Source organism: Nelumbo nucifera, chromosome 4 (assembly GCF_055504915.1).
Source record: "Nelumbo nucifera cultivar China Antique chromosome 4, China Antique-T2T, whole genome shotgun sequence".
NCBI classification, from domain to species: Eukaryota; Viridiplantae; Streptophyta; class Magnoliopsida; order Proteales; family Nelumbonaceae; genus Nelumbo; species Nelumbo nucifera.
Window position 1 is genome coordinate 42,346,982 of NC_142652.1, and position 20,355 is coordinate 42,367,336.

Here is a 20,355-nt window from a genome sequence, read left to right on the forward strand (position 1 = left end):
CAAAAACATAATTGGATATGGGTTAAAGTGTGCAACTACGTTTACCTTTCCACAATACAATAGGAAGGTCAAGATCAAAAGCCAATGAATTGGTGGTGGAGGTGCTGGTCTTTGTCGATGAGTATACACTTGATGAATTGGTGGTCGTTTAGGATGCTCCTGTAACAGGGCTGGGGAAGACCCAAACACAAGGGGAACCACCAGAATGGAATCATTAACCAGAAGAGGAAGAGGAACCTCTATAGGCAAAGGATAGATATCAAAACAGAGAAGTATGGCACTGATTCAAAAAATGTAACATCAGGGCAAACAAAGGATTTCTGGGTAATAGGATTGTAGCATTTATACCCTTTATGGGTCCTAGAGTAGCCTAGGAAGATACATTTAATGGAGCGAGCATCCAACTTGTTTAAACCAAGACCAAGATTTTGAACAAAGCACATACACCCAAAGATCCTGGGTGTCAGGGGATATGGAGACAGAGTAGGAAACAAGATAGAGAACGAAGAACGACCATCAAGAATGAATGTGGGCATGTGATTAATGAGAAAGCAAGCAGTAGGGACTGCATCACTCCATAATCGTTTAGGAGCATCCATATGATGAAGAAGAGACTGAGCTGTTTTAAGTAGATGTTTGTTCTTTCTCTCAGCCACCCCATTTTGCTTAGGAGTGTGGGCACAAGAGGTCTGATGAATTATACCATGTTGTTCTAGGTATTGCTGAAAAGAAGAAAGAAAATATTCTCTACCATTGTCAGAACGAAGAATTTTAAGTGAAACACCAAATTGTATACGCACTTCAGAATGAAATTTTTGGAAAATGAAAAATAATTGACTTCTTTCTTTCATTAAATAAATCCATATCATTCTGGAACAATCATCAACAAAAATAACAAAATACCTATAACCACTGTACGACTCAATTCTAATCGAACCCCAAACATCTGAATGAACTAAATCAAAAGGACTCAACATACGACTGAAGGAAACCCGATGGTGTTTCCCATACTAATATGACTCACACTGCAAAGATGACAGACGACTCAATAATTATCTAGGGTGAAGGTTTGGATGCTAGGCAAGTTATACTTGAATGAGCAAGGGTGGCAATGTTTTGATGTGAAGTGACCTGAAGAAATCTCTCATACTCCTCTCTAGGAATACTCATCATCTCCCTCCCAAAAGTAGTAGTGACTGTAGAAGATGCTGGATCAACTGGTTGAGTATCACTGACTTCACTACCACCAACAGCTGCATGATTAGCCCATGTGGATGGTGGACCATGTAAATCATACCCCTCTCTAATCGAGTCTAACATGATATAAGACATGTCTGGTTATTTCATGCATAAGTAGGGTGATGATTCTTGACCCAGCCCGGCCTAGCCCATAAATTTTCAGGCTTGGGCCCATATTTCCATGTACAGCCCAACCTAGGCCAAAGCCCGCATCAAGTCCGAAAAATTCAGGTCTGAGCTTGGGCCTAATACTTCAAGCCCAGCCTAGGCCTAGCCTGACCCGCAATATATTATTTATATTAAATATAAAAGTCTTAAGTTTTATTTTAACTTAAATTTATGAATTGAAACATATTAACACATGTCAACACTTGAGTCAATTCAAGTATGAGAATTGTCCTCCTAAGCAAGGCCTTATATTTATAGAATTGCACTAACTATTTAGTGTTGTTCAAAGTCCCACATTGCTCAAGAATGGGAATGAAGGGCTTGCCTTCATCTATAAAAGGATAGGTAACCCAAGCAAAATCAAGTTTAACAATTAAACGAAGCTCATGCCTTGTTCTTTGTACCATAGGCCTAAAGTCTAGCCAAGCCCAATTTAACTTTGGCTTGTGTAATTTTTTTGTATGTATTACATTTACATATCATTTAAATAAAAATTTAAATAGTTAAATTTTATGATATGATCTCATGGGCCCAAAGTCATTACTTGTTAGACCCCCAAAACCCTAAGCCTATCCTGGGCCCATGTAGAGCTGAGCTTGGGCTTGCAATCTAGGCCTAGGGTGTGGTCCAGGCCCGGGCCTATCAACAAACTGTGCATCTGACATATATATGCTCGAACAAATGATTCTTGGATAAATGCTTGCTGCTCATATCCAAAATTTACTCCCCCTATCCATTAATCTTCAAAACTGAAGTTTCACTTTCAGTCTAGTCAAAAACCTCGAGAACAAAAATGTCACTTGGGGCTACAAAAATGAGTTAAAGAAATTCAAATGGCTGACAAGAAATATGTCTATAACAGTACAATGGGTTGGGAGATCAGCTAAGGCTTTTGCTGATGTCTTGGCAAAACAAGGGATAAATAGGGAAACATTGTTCTGGGCACAATTGTAACTATTGTTTTAATTTCAACATTCATGTTTTCTCTGTTGTAGTTTGTGTATTTTCTGTTTGGAGAGGCTGCTCCTCGCGCTTCTAAGGGGATCCTCTTGTCTCTATTCATTATTTTAATGGAATTGATGTTATTTATCAAAAAAAAAATCTCAAGAACAAATCAACACTCCAAAAGAAACACTTGTTCCATCAAATAGTCATTTAAAATACCAATAAGAAGAACTAGAACTTATTCTCTACATTTATAGGCCAACAAAAATAGTTCTCAGACACTCATTCTCTCTTTTTTTTGGCTTGCCCTGTTATAAAGGGTATTTATGTAATTTACATTATCTATGCCCACCTTAATAAAGTAGTGCTCCTTGGGGGTGGGGGCATTCATTCAAATACACCCTTCAATTGCGTTTCTTCTTCAACTAACCCCAGATAGGGTGACACTTTGAACACTCGTTCCACGCTTTGATTTTCTGTTCAGCCCTTTGAGATTCAGGGGCATAATATGACAACCATTTCTCCATGGGATCAACAAAGTCTGCATCCTTAAGCTACATGTACCCTTGGTTTCATCAGTTTGTCCTTACTCCTTTGTATTGTTGATATATTTTGCAACTCTTATTAGTTTGTTATTGAAAGAGTAGAAAGAGAATTAACCTTTGGAATCTTTGAGTAATACCTTGTCATGCAATTTTCTTGATTGGGATTATATACATATATACATTTGTCTGTGTATGTATATGCAGAAAAGTCAATTTTAAATTTTACAGAGATACTTTGAATATTGAGTCGTTTCAAATTTTAGTTGAATGAGTAAATTTGTGTTTCTATTATAACTTTACTGGAATTTTGGTATTTTACATTTGATAATTGATTGGACATAGCACTAATTGGAACTATGTTTTCTTTTCTGGTGGTAATACATAGCAAATCAGCACACTTGCTGGAAACCAAGTTCCTAGTGATTTTGTATGGGAAGTTCTTTTTACCATGGCAGTTACTGGACTTGGCCTCTTACTTTTTGCATTACTGATTGGAAATATGCAGAATTTTTTGCAATCCCTTGGTAGGAGGTATGTACTGTTTTTATTGGATTTATAACAAAAACTGCCACTGTATATACAGAAGTAATTTTTCATGTTTTTTTAAATTGAAATGCAGGTTTTGTAGTCAAGGGATATATTCATAATTTATGGATATGAGAAAGCAGTTTCAGAAGTTTTTTTAATGTTACTAGAAATTAAAAGAAACAAAAAAGATTTAAGAAATAAAGGAAAAAGAAAGAAGGTCTCTTGAAAAGAGAAGATATGAGAAAGTAGTTTCAGAAGTTTTTTAATTTTACTAGAAATTAAAAGAAACAAAAAAGATTTAATAAATAAAGGAAAAAGGAGGAAGAAGGTCTCTTGAAAAAAGAAGAAGGAGAAGAAGTTGAGAGAAGAGGGAAGAGAAAGCTAGGAAGATCTGGCCACCTTTCCCCTTAAGTCCTTATACTTAAAGAATAAAAAACATAAAATGTCAATTATGCCCTCAATAGGGCGGCTATTGTCTACATAAATACAGATTGATGAAACATTAAACTAATGGACCTTGGGCCCAATAACATTAACTAAAATTGGGGTTAAATGTCACACATTCCCAACCTGTGTAGATCATGTTCAAGCTTGCTTTTTTGCAATTCCTTTGGTGAAGACATCAGCTAGCTGTAAGCCAAATGAAACATATGGCAGAAGCTTGTGACAACCCTTCCTTTGGCAAAGTGATCATTAATATCAGCCCCTTGAACCTGGACAACCCTTCTGCTCTCTTCACTACTCACCAATGCATAAGCTTGTGACAAAGAGACACACTCCTTGGAAAGAATATTCTGTTTTGTGATATCATATTCTGGGTTTAGTCCAGTTAAGAACTCAAATACCTTGTTCCTTTCAACCAATTTTCTGTAGGTCTCTGCATCATTGGTGGTGTCCCAAGTTACAACTTCTATTAGGTCAATCTCTTGCCATAGGGACTTCAGGGTTGAGAAATATACAGCAAGAGGTTTCTCCCCTTGCCTTAAATTCTTTACATCACTTCTCAATTTATATGCCCGGGCCACATTGAGTTTTTGGGAATAGGTTTCTGCAACACTGTCCCAAATTTCTTTTGCTGAATTCATCCATAAGTAGTGCTGGCTGATTTGTGGCTGCATTGAGTTCACAAGCCACCCAATGACAGTGTAATTTTCTTGCATCCACTTCTCGTAGGATGGATCATCTTCTGGGGGAGCCTTCTTACTCCCAGAAATGAACCCCCACTTTCCTCTACTACATACATGAATCTTTACTGATTGTGACCATGCCAGATAATTAATTCCATCTAGTTTAATTGTGGTCACAGTCAATAAGGAATCACTTGGGAGTCCCCTGAACCAGTCCATATTCAGCACCATTTTTGTTTTCAAACTCTGAGGAGTACGTCATGTAAACACTCCAAATATGATTTCAGATGACTTCTACAAGTATACTGAATGAGGACAAACAATAACAGAGTTCAGCCGACCACAAGAAGGCAACACACTGAGTTCAGCCTTCAAGAAGTAAACAGAAACTTCTAGGCACTCAGCCAAAGTACCTTTTCAAATCTGGAATTCAAGTTAAATACCACTTGGTATTGCTGAAATAGCCCTTTTTACAAACACAGTGTGGGCAATAGAGACAACCCCACTGTCAAAAAAGAAAAAAGGCCTCAAGAACAGTTCGTACAGCCCCCAAAAACAGCCAAATATAAGTAACAATCCACAGCCTTGTTACAAGGATGTTTCAACAGTTTTGACAGTCCAAGAAGGAGTGAAAAAACAGCCCAGAAATTTCTGGGTTAAACCAGATTCAATGGCAGCCGAAGGTAGTACAGAACAACCAGAGTTTTCGGACACTTCAACAGTCCAAACACAGCCGAGAGTAATACAGAATAACCAGAGATTTTCGGACACTTCAACAGTCCAAACACAGTCGAAAGTAATACAGAACAACCAGAAAACTGAGCACAACTTACAGTTCGAGCTTCAAAACAGAACCGAGCTGTTCCCCTTCCTTTTTTTTTCTCTGATTCTTCCTGGCCACCGAACCACTTCTCCAAGAGATTCTAGTCTTGGGCACTTCCAATGACCTCCAAGAATCAGGCAATACGAGCCTAAGCTTCCAGCCCTAGAATATTGAAGTTCGGGTATGCTCTGATAGCATGAAGAGAACTGAAGAGAGGAGAGCTGAGGGTTCGGCAATGAGGGTCTGAGAATGAGAGTTTCGAACCTTCTCTCTCTCAGCACCCTAACACTATTTTATTAAGATATATTTGAATAATTACAAGGAGGCCCTTAGTTGGGCAAGAATTTACAAAGAACTTAATATAGATGGGCCCAGAATAAGGCCCATTACAGAAAAACATAAATAATAAGAAAGAATAAACAACCTATGGACCATTCGGTCCATCTTCTCTACAACAACTTAGTAGACTTAAATAAGTTTGGAAACAAAAACATAAGGAACCAAAGGATAATTCCCTAATCGATTATGCCAAAGGATTATCTAACTTACTGACTTTGAGCCATTACTCCTACCACTAACATGATGACTATGGTAACTTAGAAGTGCATCAAGAAGGTAGACTCCATTAGCCTCACGATCACTCTCAATCATCCTCCACTCTAGATCTTGAAAAACATAATGAGTAGGAAGAAAAATCACTAAACAGTTCAAACTTTTAGTTAATCTACTAACAAATGAAAGATTAGTATGCGGTCTAGGAACATGTAGAACAAAAGGTACAGCAATGATGTCAGTCACTTGAAACAGCCCCATCCAGCATTAGGGACATGGGAAGTATCTGTTGTAGAGACTCTATCTCTACTAGAACACAGCTGATATGAAGTAAATTAAGCAGATATATTGGTCATATGCTTAAAGGATCTCGAGTCTATAATCTAGGGAAGTTCTTCCTTAGCATATTTACTACGTGTACGAGCAAAAGAAGTGGTATGACCATCACCTGAACTGTTTTTGCCCTTCTATCCACTCAGTGAAGAGCTGAAGCTAGCTAAATGTCTTTGATTCACATATTGCCCATATTTTCGAATTCAGCGGTCCTTCTTATCCTCCCTTTTATTTTCACTACCACCCTTATCCCCACTAGGCTTACGTTTGGTTGTGCTAACCATGTCTGACTGCTCAATGCCATGATTTCTTATCATAACATTCCTACTACGCTCTTCTCCAAATACAAAGGCATATGCCTGAGAGGGAGTTACATTGTCCCAGGAAAAGAAGGTCTCTTGAAAAGAGAAGAAGGAGAAAAAGCTGAGAGAAGAGGGAAGAGAAAGCCAATAATGATCTGGTCACCTCTCCCATTAACTTTTATACTTAAAGAATAAAATACATATGTTAGAGTTAGCCGAATAAGGGTAGATTAGTCAACTCACCTTTGTTAAGTTATGTGCTTATGTGGCAGTCTTATTAGAGACTCTCTGTCCCATACTTAAGTGGGGGCATTTTAGTCTTTGTACAATTAATTAGAGCCTAATCACTATTAAGAGGTCGACTGATAGGGTTTAGTCTATCATGTTCGACAGTTCTTTCATCTTCTTCTTCTTCTTCTCTTCTTCTTCTTCTCCTTACTGATTCGGACTACTGTAGCAGCAGTCGAAACATGGTATCAGAGTGGGGTTCGTGACCTGCTTCAGTTCGTGCTTCAGTTCTCTCCTTTTCTTTTCTGGGCTGCCAGTGGAGAAAACTGGTTCGTCCTAGGCCTGAAACATCTCAGCTCTTCTTTCTCTCTGGTGCGCAGAACCTCCTTCCTTAAGAAAACGACTTCAGCAGTGAATGGTTGGCTGAAGCTCTCAAAAGAAGGTTGGTTATCTCTTCTATTTGTACTGTTGGTATTTCTGCGTTGAAAATCTTCAAGAACCTGCGAGGGCTGATCAGAACCTAGAGAACTAGGTTGGTTGTTGCCCTGGTTCTTGGAAAAAATTCCAAGAACAGGCTGTGTTTACAGTGACAGAATGGTGTAAGGGCTGCTGCAGGTGGCCGAATGGTGTAGGGGCTACTATAGGTGGCCGAATGGTGCAAGGTGTAATGCAGTGGCACTAGTTGAGTTCTCTTTGGTCTTGTAGTGCCCTCTTAAAAGTGTTAGACAGGTCTGTACCGTGTGTGACAGCTATGGCTGTGTGGTGGTGCTTGCGATGCACAATCTCTGTTGAGTAGTTGTAAGAGGGCTTGCATGTGGTTAGCAAGTGCTGAATTAATGTCGGTGTGGTTTGTGGTTTTGTGAAATCAGTAGGGGTGTGGACAAGAACAGAGGCTTGTGTATCTATCATTGTGTTTAGGGGTTGCTGTAGGTTCTGGAACATCAAATTCCTGACAGCAGCACTTAGTTGGTGACTGGGAATTCAGATTAGAGGCAGCATTGAAAGAGTATCATGGCAGCAATGGGAGATGGCTGTAGTGATCAGAAACCTAGTGTGGTGGTTTCCTCTGACTATCTAGGTGTTCAGATGACCTCAATTAAACTGAATGGTGAGAACTATGTTCCATGGGCCAAGTCAGTGGAAGTTTTTCTCAAGGCAAAGAGGAAAGTGAAGCATGTGAAAGAAGATAAACCACCGGCTGACTCTCTAGGGTTTGATGATTGGGAACAGGAAGATGCTCAAATCATGACATGGCTATGGAATAGTATGGAACCCAAAATAAGTGCCAACTTCATGCTCTTAGATACAGCTAAGGACATATGGGAACATGCCAAGAAGCTGTATTCTAGGAAAGATAATACTACAAGGGTATATCAGCTCTATCAGGAGTACTTTGATCTGCAACAAGGAAATAAAACCCTAGAAGAGTACTATGCCAGTATGAAGAACCTCAGAAATGAACTCAATGTCTATCATCCTCTCACTCCAGATGTTAAGGTTCAGCAACAACAGAGGGAACAACTAGATGTCACAAGGTTCTTAGTGGGGTTGAAATCAGAGTATGAACCAGTTAGGGCCCAAATATTGGGGGGCTCTACCCTTCCTACACTTGAGGAAGTGTTTGCACGGCTTCGTAGGATTTCTTTGGGACAGATAGAGAATTCCACACAGTCTGATAGATCAGCATTCGTGACAGCCAGAAGAGGTGGACGTGGTACAAAAGGGGGAGGACATGCCTCTCGAGGAGATCGTGGTGGTTCCATATTTGGCCGTGGTGGTGGTCGTGACTCAGGGGGAGGCCGTGGCAAAGGAAAAAGCAACTCTACAAGGAAGTGTACCCACTGTAGCAAGGAAGGACATTCGGTAAATTTCTGTTATGATCTCCATGGCCCTCCCTCTACATGGGCCAATCATGCTGTAGCTGGCGGGGTTGACGTCAGTGATAATCAACAGGCAAACCTAACTCCTTCCACATCTACATCTGTTTCCGAGAGGGAGATGGTGAGTGTACCGCGTGACAAGTATGAGCGGTTCCTTCAGTCTACTTCACAGCACACTACTGCTACTCTTGCCCACTCAGGTATAGCTTGCCTGTCATCTAAAAAATCTCCCTAGATTATTGACTCTGGAGCCTCTGATCACATGACCGGGACTCCAGGTGTGTTCTCTTCTCTCTCTGAAACTTCCACATCTCAAACTGTTACTCTTGCCAATGGTTCCTCCTCTCCCATCTGTGGTGTTGGCAATGTTGACATGGCTTCTCTTTCTTTATCATCTGTTCTATATGTCCCTAAGTTTCCATTCAATCTTATGTTTGTTAGTAAATTAACCAAGACTCTTAACTGTTCTGTCACTTTTTTCCCTTCCTCTTGTGTTTTTCAGGATCTCAAGACGGGGAAGAAGATTGGTGGGGGGCATGAAGCTGGTGAATTGTATTATCTTGATGGTGGTAGATCGTTAGTTGCACTTCAGACTTCACTGACTCCTCTATAGTGGCATTGTCGACTGGGACATCCTTTTCTCTAGGCACTCAAGATACTAGTTCCATCTTTGAGTCATTTGTCGGTGTTACAGTGTGAGTCGTGTCAATTTGGGAAACATTGTCGTGTTTCCTTCAGTCCTAGAGTTGAAAGTCGTATGTTGAGCCCTTTTGCTTTGGTTCATTCAGATGTTTGGGGCCCGATCAAAATAGAGTCTTATAATGGTTACAAGTATTTTTTCACTTTTATTGATGATTGTTCAAGGATGACATGGATTTACTTAATGAAAGAAAGAAGTGAATTATTTTCCATTTTTCAGAAATTCCATACTAAAATATGTACACAATTTGGTGTTCCAATCAAAGTTCTTCGTTCAGATAATGGTCGGGAATACTTTCTTACTTCGTTTCAACAGTATTTAGAACAATATGGCATCATTCATCAAACCTCATGTGCATCCACTCCTTAACAAAATGGGGTGGCTGAACGAAAGAACCGCCAGCTCCTTGAAACTGCTCGGTCCATTCTTCATCATATGAGTGTTCCTAAACGGTTTTAGAGTGATGTTGTACTTACGACATGTTTCCTCATTAATCGGATGCCCTCCTTCATTCTTCATGGTCGGTCTCCCTTCTCTATCTTGTTCCCTGCTTTGTCTCAATTTCCATTAACACCTCGTATCTTTGGTTGTGTGCTTTGTTCACAATCTGAGTCCTAGAATAGACAAGCTAGATGCGCGCTCTATTAAATGTGTCTTTCTTGGTTACTCTCGGACTCAAAAAGAGTACAAGTGTTATAATCCCATTACTCGGAAGTGCTATGTCTATCCTGATGTCACCTTTTTTGAGTTTGTCCCCTTCTTCTCAAGAACTGAAGCATCTTCGTCTCCACCTTTACTTCCTCTTCCTCTTCCGGTCAGTGATCCCGTTCCGGGTGTTCCTATTGGAGTTGACTCGTCACCTCATCCAGTGCAAATCCCTACTGAACGACCATCGATTCGGCAAGTGTATACATGTCGAACGACACCGGGCCCTCCTCCAGCTTCTACCTTGTCCGTGGATCCTATCGTTGCTCCTATTGCTGAACCCTCAGGACTTGATCTACCCATTGCCTTACGGAAAGGTAAACGTAGTTCTACTCTCCATCTCATTTCCAATTTTGTTTCAGTATCTCGCCTTTCCGCCTCACATTGCCAGTTTGTTTCACTATTGTCATCTATTTCCATACCTAACAATGTCCAAGAGGCTCTTAGTTCACTTGGGTGGAGGCAGGCAATGGAGGAGGAACTCTCTGCTCTTCAGCATATTCACACATGGGAGCTCACTACTCTTCCACCTGGTAAGCATGTTGTGGGTTGTAAATGGGTGTATACTATTAAATACTTGCCAGATGGTAGTGTGGAGCGTCTGAAGGCCAGACTTGTTGCTAAAGGTTATTCACAGTTGTATGGAGTGGACTATATGGAGACCTTCTCTCCAATGGCTAAGATTGGCTCTGTCCGTGTGTTAATTTCCCTGGCAGTTATGTATGGTTGGCCCCTATTTCAACTTGACATAAAAAATGCCTTCCTTCATGGTGACCTTATGGAGGAGGTATATATGGAGCAACCACCTGAGTTTGTTGCTCAGGGGGAGGATGGTAAGGTGTGCAGACTGAAAAAGGCAATTGATGGGTTGAAACAATCGCCTCATGCTTGGTTCGGGAAGTTTAGTGAAGTGGTGAAGAATTTTGGAATGAAACAATGCCAGGTTGATCACTCTATGTTTAGCTATGCCTCAGAAGCCGGAAAGATTTTATTAGTGGTCTATGTGGATGATATTGTCATAACTGGCAGTGACAAATTGGGAATCGACAAACTAAAGGTCTTTTTGCAAAATCATTTGCAAACAAAAGACCTTGGGACATTGAAGTATTTCTTGGATATAGAAGTTGCTAGATCAAGACAAGGTGTAAACCTGTGCCAAAGAAAATATGTTCTCGATCTTCTGGACGAAACAGGACTGTTAGGTGCAAAACCGGTTGAGACTCCTATGGAACCAAATGTTAAGTTGAGTAGTGATACAAGGGAAATATTTGATGATCCTAGAAGGTATAGACGACTAGTGGGGAAGCTGAACTATTTGACTATCACGAGACCAGACATCTCCTTTGTAGTTAGTGTGGTGAGCCAATTTATGTAGAACCCTCGTATATCTCACTGGGATGCAGTTCTTAGAATTGTAAGATATTTGAAGGGAGCTCCGAGCCGTGGGCTATTGTATAAACCAGGAGAAAAACTTGAAGTAGTTGGGTACACAGATGCAGATTGGGCAGGCTCTGTGTCTGATAGAAGATCTACTACAGGTTACTGCACATTTCTTGGAGGAAATCTTGTGACGTGGAAGAGTAAAAAGTAGACAGTTGTGGCTAGAAGCAGTGCTGAAGCCGAGTACAGAGCCATGGCACACACTACATGTGAATTAGTATGGTTGAGGAATCTCCTACAAGAAATCGGGTTCCACATGGATAAACCTATGAAATTGTACTGTGATAATCAAGTTGTGCTACATATCTCATCCAACCCTGTTTTTCATGAGAGAACAAAGCACATAGAGATTGATTGCCACTTTGTGAGGGAGAAGGTTCTTACTAGAGAGATAAGCACAGAACATGTAGACTCAGGTCATCAGTGGGCAAATTTATTTACAAAAGCCTTAAGCTCAGGGAGAGTGAACTATATATGTAACAAGCTGGGATTATATGACATATATTCTCCAGCTTGAGGGGGAGTGTTAGAGTTAGCCGAATAAGGGTAGATTAGTCAACTCACCTTTGTTAAGTTATGTGCTTATGTGGCAGTCTTATTAGAGACTCTCTGTCCCATACTTAAGTGGGGGCAGTTTAGTCTTTGTACAATTAATTAGAGCCTAATCATTATTAAGAGGTCAACTGATAGGGTTTAGTCTATTAGGTTTGACAGTTCTTTCATCTTCTTCTTCTTCTTCTCTTCTTCTTCTCCTTACTGGTTCGGACTACTGTAGCAGCAGTCAAAACAACATACAATGTCAAATATGCCCTCAATAGGGTGGCTACTGTCCACATACTTAAACCTAGCTTAAAAAAACACTAAACTAATGGGACTTGGGCCCAATAATATTAACTAAATAACAAGACAACAAATAATAGTAAATCCTCAACAATGTTGAATTATATTGTTGATGTTTCGTTGAAGTCTTGATAAACTATTCTTAATTAATTATGTTATTGAAGTTTTGGACAGGAAAAACACATGTAACCATCGAATTTTGCTTCTTTAGGGTTAAGATTGAAGGGAACAAGTGCTAGGTGACTAGGGCAATGTAATTGGAGTGCTTTAGGATTCATGTTAAGGGATCTTAGTTGTTGGTTGAACAATGATAGATCTTTTACCAGGTTATGCATAAAGTTTAGCCAAAATCCCGAGTACAAAAAGTAGGAATTTGATAAGAATTACAGTACTGCAAATCTATTATAATGGTACAGTTGAAAAACAGCCCACTTGATGTGTGGAACTGTTTGAGATTAGATGCAAACCAGAAAAGAGAACAAACAAGAGAAGTAGAGAAGAAAGAGCTGGCGGCAATGAGTGTTAGAGAGTAAGAGGTTCGAACATTACCTCTCTCTAACACTCTAAACATCTTATTAATAAGTTAATCTTTGACAAATTACAGAGAGGCCCTTGAGAGAGCAGGAAAATACAAAAAACAGAATAATACAGAGTATGGGCCCAGAATAAGGCCCACAACAGAGAGAAACATAACATAACATAACATAACATGAACTAACTGTCTATGGGCCATTCGGCCCATCTTCTCTACACTCCCCCTCAAGCTGAGCATAGATGTTAATCATGCCCAGCTTGCCAGTGTCATGTTGAAGCCTTGCCTTGGAAATGCCCTTGGTGAGAAAATCTGCCAGTTGTCCGTCAGAAGTAATGAATGGAAGACACACTTCACCGGAGGAGACTCTTTCACGAATAAAGTGTCTATCAACCTCAATATGTTTGGTTCTATCATGTTGTACCGGGTTGTGAGCAATGTTGATGGCAGCCTGATTATCACAGTACAACATCATGGGTTTGTCATGATCTACCCCAAGTTCTTCCATTAATGACCTTAACCACAACAATTCCGAGACTCCATGTGCCATGGCTCTATATTCTGCTTCGGCGGAGGATCGAGCCACAACTGTTTGTTTCTTACTCCTCCAAGAGACAACATTACCAGCCACCAGACTGCAATACCCTGAAGTAGATCTTCTATCATCAATATTTCCAGCCCAATCAGCATCCGTATAGGCTTCGAGTTTCAGATGACCATGTTTGGCAAATAGAATTCCTTTTCCTGGAGAGCCTTTCAGATAGCACAAAATCCGTTATGCTGCTGCCATATGGGTATCTCTAGGAGCATGCATGAACTGGCTAATGCAACTGACAGCATACGCAATATCTGGCCGAGTCATGCACAGGTACAAAAGCTTCCCAAGAAGTCTCTGAAAGACCCCTTTGTCTTCCAACAAAGTTCCATCCGAAGCTGAAAGTTTGTGACTCATATCAAGAGGAGTTGCAGCTGGTCTTGCACCCAATTTTCCAGTTTCAGACAACAAATCAAGGACATATTTCCTCTGGGAAATAAGAATCCCATCCCTGGATCTGGCAACTTCTATGCCAAGGAAATATCTCAACTCCCCCAGATCCTTAATCTCAAATTCTGTACGGAGGAAAGACTTAAGGCCCAGAATGCCTGAGACATCATCACCAGTCACTATAATGTCATCAACATACACAATGAGATACACTGCTAGAGACCCACTTTTCTTCACAAAAAGAGTATGATCTGACTGTGTCTGAACATAGCCGAATTTAACAAGTGCAGCTCTAAATCTCTCAAACCAGGCTCTAGGAGATTGTTTGAGGCCATAAAGAGATTTCTTCAGTTTACATACCTTTCCTTGCATATCTTTCCCATACATTCCTGGAGGAAGACACATGTAGACCTCCTCATGTAAGTCACCATTCAGAAATGCATTCTTTACATCTAACTGATAGAGAGGCCAATCAAAGTGAGCTGCCAGAGATAAAAGAACCCTCACAGATGTCATCTTAGCAACAGGGGCAAAAGTCTCCAGATAGTCAATCCCATATGTCTGTGTGTAGCCCTTTGCAACAAGTCTGGCCTTGTACCTCTCAATAGTCCCATCTGCCCTGTATTTAATGGTAAAAACCCACTTGCATCCAACTGGATCCTTCCCTTCAGGCAAATCCACCACCTCCCAAGTACCATTTTCATGTAGAGCATCCATTTCAGCCTGCATGGCATCTCTCCATTCTGGAATCCCAAGAGCTTCTGATACAGACCTAGGAATGTGGTTAGAAGCAACTGAAGAGAGGTAGGCACAATATGAAGGGGAAAGTAGGTCATAAGAAAGGTGTTTGGAAATGCAGTGTGCAGTACACTTCCGCTTTCCTTTCCTAACAGCAATGGGGACATCAAGATCTGGGAAGGGGGATTCCAAGGGAGCTGAAGCAGTACCTGGTATCTCATCTGTGATTGGGAGGGTATGAGCCTCATCTGTTGTAAGGGAAACCACTTGCTCATTCCTGGATCTCTGCCTCTGATACACTTTGGGATTATGGGTAGGACGAGGAGGTAAAGAAATAGGAGCACTAGGACAAGAGGAATGGAGTGGCTGATCCTCCTTCGATTCATTTTGTGAGGATACAGATTTGTCAGGAGACTGAACTGGGACAGGAAGGGGAAGAGCAAAAACTTGTGACAGACTCTCCCCCTGTTGACAATGTCCTTCCTGAGGGGAACCATAAAAAGGAGAAGGTTCATCAAAGGTAACATCCATAGAGACATGTCTGGTGCCAGTCTTTGGATCAAAACAACAATAACCCTTTTGTGTGGGGGAGTAACCGAGGAAGATGCATTTGTGGGCTTTTGGTTCAAACTTGTGTCTCTGCACACTTGGAATGTGAACATAACAGGTACAACCAAACACACGAAGAGGAATTGGGAAGAGATCCTTATCTGGATGAAGAAGACTGAAGGGGGATTTAAACCCTAAAACCCTGGATGGCATACGGTTTATGAGATAGGTAGCAGTAAGTACAGCATCACCCCAAAATCTTGTGGGAACATGTGAGGCAAATAAAAGGCTCCTTGCAACTTCAACAATATGTCTATTTTTTCTCTCAGCAACTCCATTTTGTTCAGGGGTTCTAACACAGGAGCTTTGGTGAATAACCCCCATGTCAGAGAGATACAAGGATAGGCTCTTCTCAAAATACTCTTTTGCATTGTCAGATCTAAAAACCTTAATTCTGGTACCAAATTGAGTCAAAATAAGCTCATGAAATTGCCTCACAAGTCTCGGGACTTCATCTCGGGATTTCATTAAGTATATCCAAGTGAATCTAGAGAAGTCATCAATAAACAGGATAAAGTATTTGTAGCCCCCCATAGAGGATAAGTGGTAAGGCCCCCACACATCAGAGTGTACAATATGAAAAAGAAAAGAGGATCTTTTATTGCTCACAGGGTAATTTTTTCTACAATGCTTTGACAACTGACATGACTCACAACTGAGACTGGACACACTGACTCCCTTAAACAGTTTAGGAAGCAAATGACTTAAAGCAGAAAAAGATAAATGACCCAACCGACAATGACTCAACATAATTTGACTGACAGACTCTGAAGAAGTAGAACCGAAAGCAGCATTCTTGGGATGATCAAAGCATTGGCCAGGGGTGTCGAGCAAGTATATTCCATTCGCTTCATGGCCACTCCCAACCACCTTCCGAGACTTCAGGTCCTGAAACACACAGTGAGAAGGGAAAAAGGTTACACAACAATTCAATGACTTGGTCAAGCTACTTACAGATAACAAGTTGGTATTTAACTTTGGTACATGAAGAGTGGAAGATAAAAGTAAAGAGTCTGTAGGCTTGACAGTTCCCTTGCCAGAAATGGGGGCAAGAGAACCATCAGCTAAGGTGATTTTGTCACGACCAGGAAGCAAATCATATGACACAAACAAAGTGGAAAGGTTGGTCATGTGATCAGAAGCACCTGAGTCAATGATCCAAGGGGTCTTGGGATTACCTGAGGTAGATGCATGGTTAGCAGAAGCCCTTATACCTGAGTGAGCAAATGCAGTGGTGGCTGGACTTCCAGAAGGGTTGGATGATGAAGTTACACCTTCAAGCTGGCTGATCATCCTTCCAAACTTCTCATAATCAGCTTTCATGGCTGCCAATTGTGCACTTGCAGACTCAAACTCTGTATCTGTACTTGTGGCTGTATGTGCACTTCCTGTCTTTCTACTGTCATTCTTCTTCTGGAATCGGATAGGGACAAGACTGGGATGCAATTTCCAGCACTTGTCCTTAGTGTGTTTCGGCTTCTTGCAATATTCACACACTACCTCCTTCTTTCCTGTGCCACTGGGGGCTCCTGTAACCCCTTTGGGTTTGATTCCCATATTTGCAAAATGATCATTGATACTGACCCCTTGAACCTGCACTTGCCTCCTGCTTTCTTCACTGCTGACCAAGGCATATGCTTGAGACAATGAAACATCTTCCTTGGACAAGATGTTTTGCTTTGTAATGTCATATTCAGAATTCAGTCCTGTCAAGAACTCAAAGACCCTATTCCTTTCAACCAATTTCCTATATGTTTCAGCATCCTTAAGGGTATCCCATGTCACGGCCTCTATCAAATCAATCTCTTGCCATATAGATTTTAGGGCTGAGAAGTATGCTGCAAGTGACTTCTCCCCCTGTCTTAGATTCTTCACATCACTTCTTAGTTTGTAAGCTCTGGCAACATTCAACTTCTGGGAGTAAGTTTTTGCAACACTATCCCAGATTTCTTTAGCCGAGTTCATCCACAGGTAATGTTGGCTAATCTGTGGCTGCATTGAGTTCACAAGCCACCCAATCACTGTGTAATTCTCCTGCACCCATTTCTCATAAGAGGGATCCTCCTCTGGGGGAGCTTTCTTGCTCCCAGAGATAAACCCCCACTTTCCTCTACTGCAAATATGAATTTTTACGGATTGTGACCAGGCCAAATAATTGGTTCCATCCAGTTTAACTGTAGTTACAGCTAACAAGGAATCAGTTGTAGTTCCCAAATTATGTCCATATTCAGCAGTGCTCTTGTTCTCAATTTCTGAGAAGTCCATTATGTAACAACTTCAATTAGGGTTTCGGCAGGCCCTTAAAAGTGATCTGATTTCAAGGAACTCAGATTGAGTTGAACAATAGCAAACACAACAACACACAAAACTCAGTTCAGAACTGACAGCCGTGAGAACCAAGTTCGGTGGCAGCACTTTCAAAGAGGAGAAACCTTGATTCAGCCTTCAAGAAAAAGTAGTAGGCCTCCAAACAATATGTATTCTTGGTTCCCAACAATAATTTCCCAAGGAGAACAAAGAAAAACAGTCCACAGTACCTAAGAGGACTTTTTACAAACACTATGTATGCAACAGTCAACACTTCACTGTTAACAAGCAGAAATCACTTCAAGAACACTTTGTCTAAGTCCAAGAAGCAGCTGAACTAAAATAGAGGCTTGTACCACTTAATTTAGATCAGTTTTTAGCAGTTTGGAAGCCCAATAACAGCCGAACCACACTTCCAGAATAACCCAGAAATCAGTCCAGCAACAGTGGGCCGAATGGAGGTGTGCTTTGAATGCTTTAACAGTCCTCCCAAATAACAAAAATAACTCAGCAAAGAACTGAGAAAACAACTTACAGTATCTCTGGTTTGAACTTCAAACCAGGCCGAACACTTTCTCTGAGCTAGCTTCGAAATCTAGCTTCGGAATCCCTTTTCTCTGATTTCAAATCAGGCTGAAAAACTTGCTCTCTGATTCTTCCTGGTCACCGAACCCTTCTCCAAGTGTATAGAAACTTGGGCACCCTCCAATGACCTCCAAGAACCAGGCGGATGACTGTAAACTTCAGCCCTAGAACCTCCTCATGTAGTTGGCTGAACTAGAACCACATGAGGGACACGCCAAGCAATGGCCCGCTCTGATACCAAGTTGAAAAACAGCCCACTTGATGTGTGGAACTGTTTGAGATTAGATGCAAACCAGAAAAGAGAACAAACAAGAGAAGTAGAGAAGAAAGAGCTGGCGGCAATGAGTGTTAGAGAGTAAGAGGTTCGAACATTACCTCTCTCTAACACTCTAAACATCTTATTAATAAGTTAATCTTTGACAAATTACAGAGAGGCCTTGAGAGAGCAGGAAAATACAAAAAACAGAATAATACAGAGTATGGGCCCAGAATAAGGCCCACAACAGAGAGAAACATAACATAACATAACATAACATGAACTAACTATCTATGGGCCATTCGGCCCATCTTCTCTACAGGTACAAAAAAATTGAATTAGTTTTTAGTCTTATGGGCACACAAGATGTGGTATCTGATTGATTAGTTCCTTAGGGCAAAACAATAGGTGTATATGAAAGGATTCAATTACAATATGTTTATTTACTGGTATATTGATGAACATTGGTCCAGAAGTAGAATTTCTGTATGACCTCCTAGCAGTAACGAATATGTAACAGTGAACAAATAGCAAAAATTTATTATATAGAGAAATGAGGAAAGTAGGAGATCTGTAGTGGTGTCAACGGTATTCGAAAATCCGATTTCGAATTCGAGATTCAACATAATCGAATTGGAGTCAGATAATTCAATTATCTAATCGGTCGAATTTGGATATCCTATTCATACCAAATAGCTAATTGGATTCGAATTCGGATACGACCTGATTCGATTTGATAAATATCCGAATTCGACCGATTATTTAATTCTTATATATAATATATAAAATATTTAAATTTCTAATATAATTTATATTTATAATAAGTAAATTATATGAATAATTTATATATTTATATACTTTATATAAATAAAATATTTATTTTATATATTTATTAATTATCTAAAATAATTAATTAATCGAATTTGAATCGAATCAAATCAAATCAAATATTCAAATATTTAGTTGGATTCAAATTCGGATATTAATTTTGAAAATCTGTCGGATATCAAATCGAATTCGGATATCGAATTTTCTAATCAGATTCAAATTCGGATATTGCTTGATCCGATTCGAATTTGATCCGTTTACACCCCTAGAGATCTGTACAAAGAACTTAGTAGGTGTTTATAATTTTTTATAATTTTCTGTTCTTAGGTATCTACTATGAGACAGATATTTTTTACTGTTCAGTTTTCCATTACAAATAATAGTAATTCCCTAGAACTTCTAGTTCCGTATTTCTTCTCTTCAGAAATCAATGTGGGTGAATTTGGGGTTGGTGACTGTGGAAAAAAATCATCATAATACCAATAAAAAAATCATTACCTTGAGCTGAGATTAATAGTAAAGATTATATTTTTAAATGTAGGGGACTTAGAAATTCTGCTAGACATGAACAAGTCAGAAATGTTGTGTGAGGAAATAAGATAAATATCTCAGGCCATGTTTGGGAATGCTTTTTGGCCTATACACACTTCTGGAAAAGCCACTTTTTGAGATGATCATTTTCAAAGAGCAGTTTTTTAGTGTTTGGTTGCTCACCAGCTTTTTTGTTCAAATTAGCTTCTTGCAAATGTAAAAAGCTAAATGAAAATTTTTCTGCTTTTTTTGAATGGGGTTTTTTTATGCAAAAAACCTGCTTCGAGCTTTTTTTTTTCCAAATGGTTTTGACTATCTTTTGGCTTCTCCAACTGGAAAAAGCACAAAAAGCCTGTAGAAGTAGCAATCCCAAATGCAGCCTAACTAAATATTTTAGGGTGGTCTGTTAGGAGGGATGCTATGGTTGGGAAGTGGTTCCAACAGAAGGATTATTCAGAGGGATGCTATACTTTGTATTCCTAGGGTGGTCTGTAAGGAGATAGAAAGTAATGGTATATTCTCTTTATAGTTTAGGGTTTGAAGTGTTGAAGGTGGACTATGGTAGGGCATATAATAATGGTTTCTCAAGAGGAAATCTTTAAATTCTGCAAAACACTGTTCCTACATTG

The 20,355-nt window shown here is 40.0% G+C and overlaps 1 protein-coding gene across 4 annotated transcripts in view; it reads left to right on the forward strand.

The window, feature by feature from the left end:
* The window catches only part of LOC104590510 (putative cyclic nucleotide-gated ion channel 20, chloroplastic), a 199,809-nt gene that overhangs the window by 139,337 nt on the left and 40,117 nt on the right, over positions 1-20,355 (forward strand). For all 4 annotated transcript variants that reach the window (XM_088903865.1, XM_088903866.1, XM_088903867.1 and 1 more), the window contains one exon: positions 3,283-3,428. In XM_088903865.1, the coding sequence (XP_088759991.1) occupies positions 3,283-3,428 (146 nt within the window). The remainder of the gene's footprint in view (positions 1-3,282; positions 3,429-20,355) is intronic.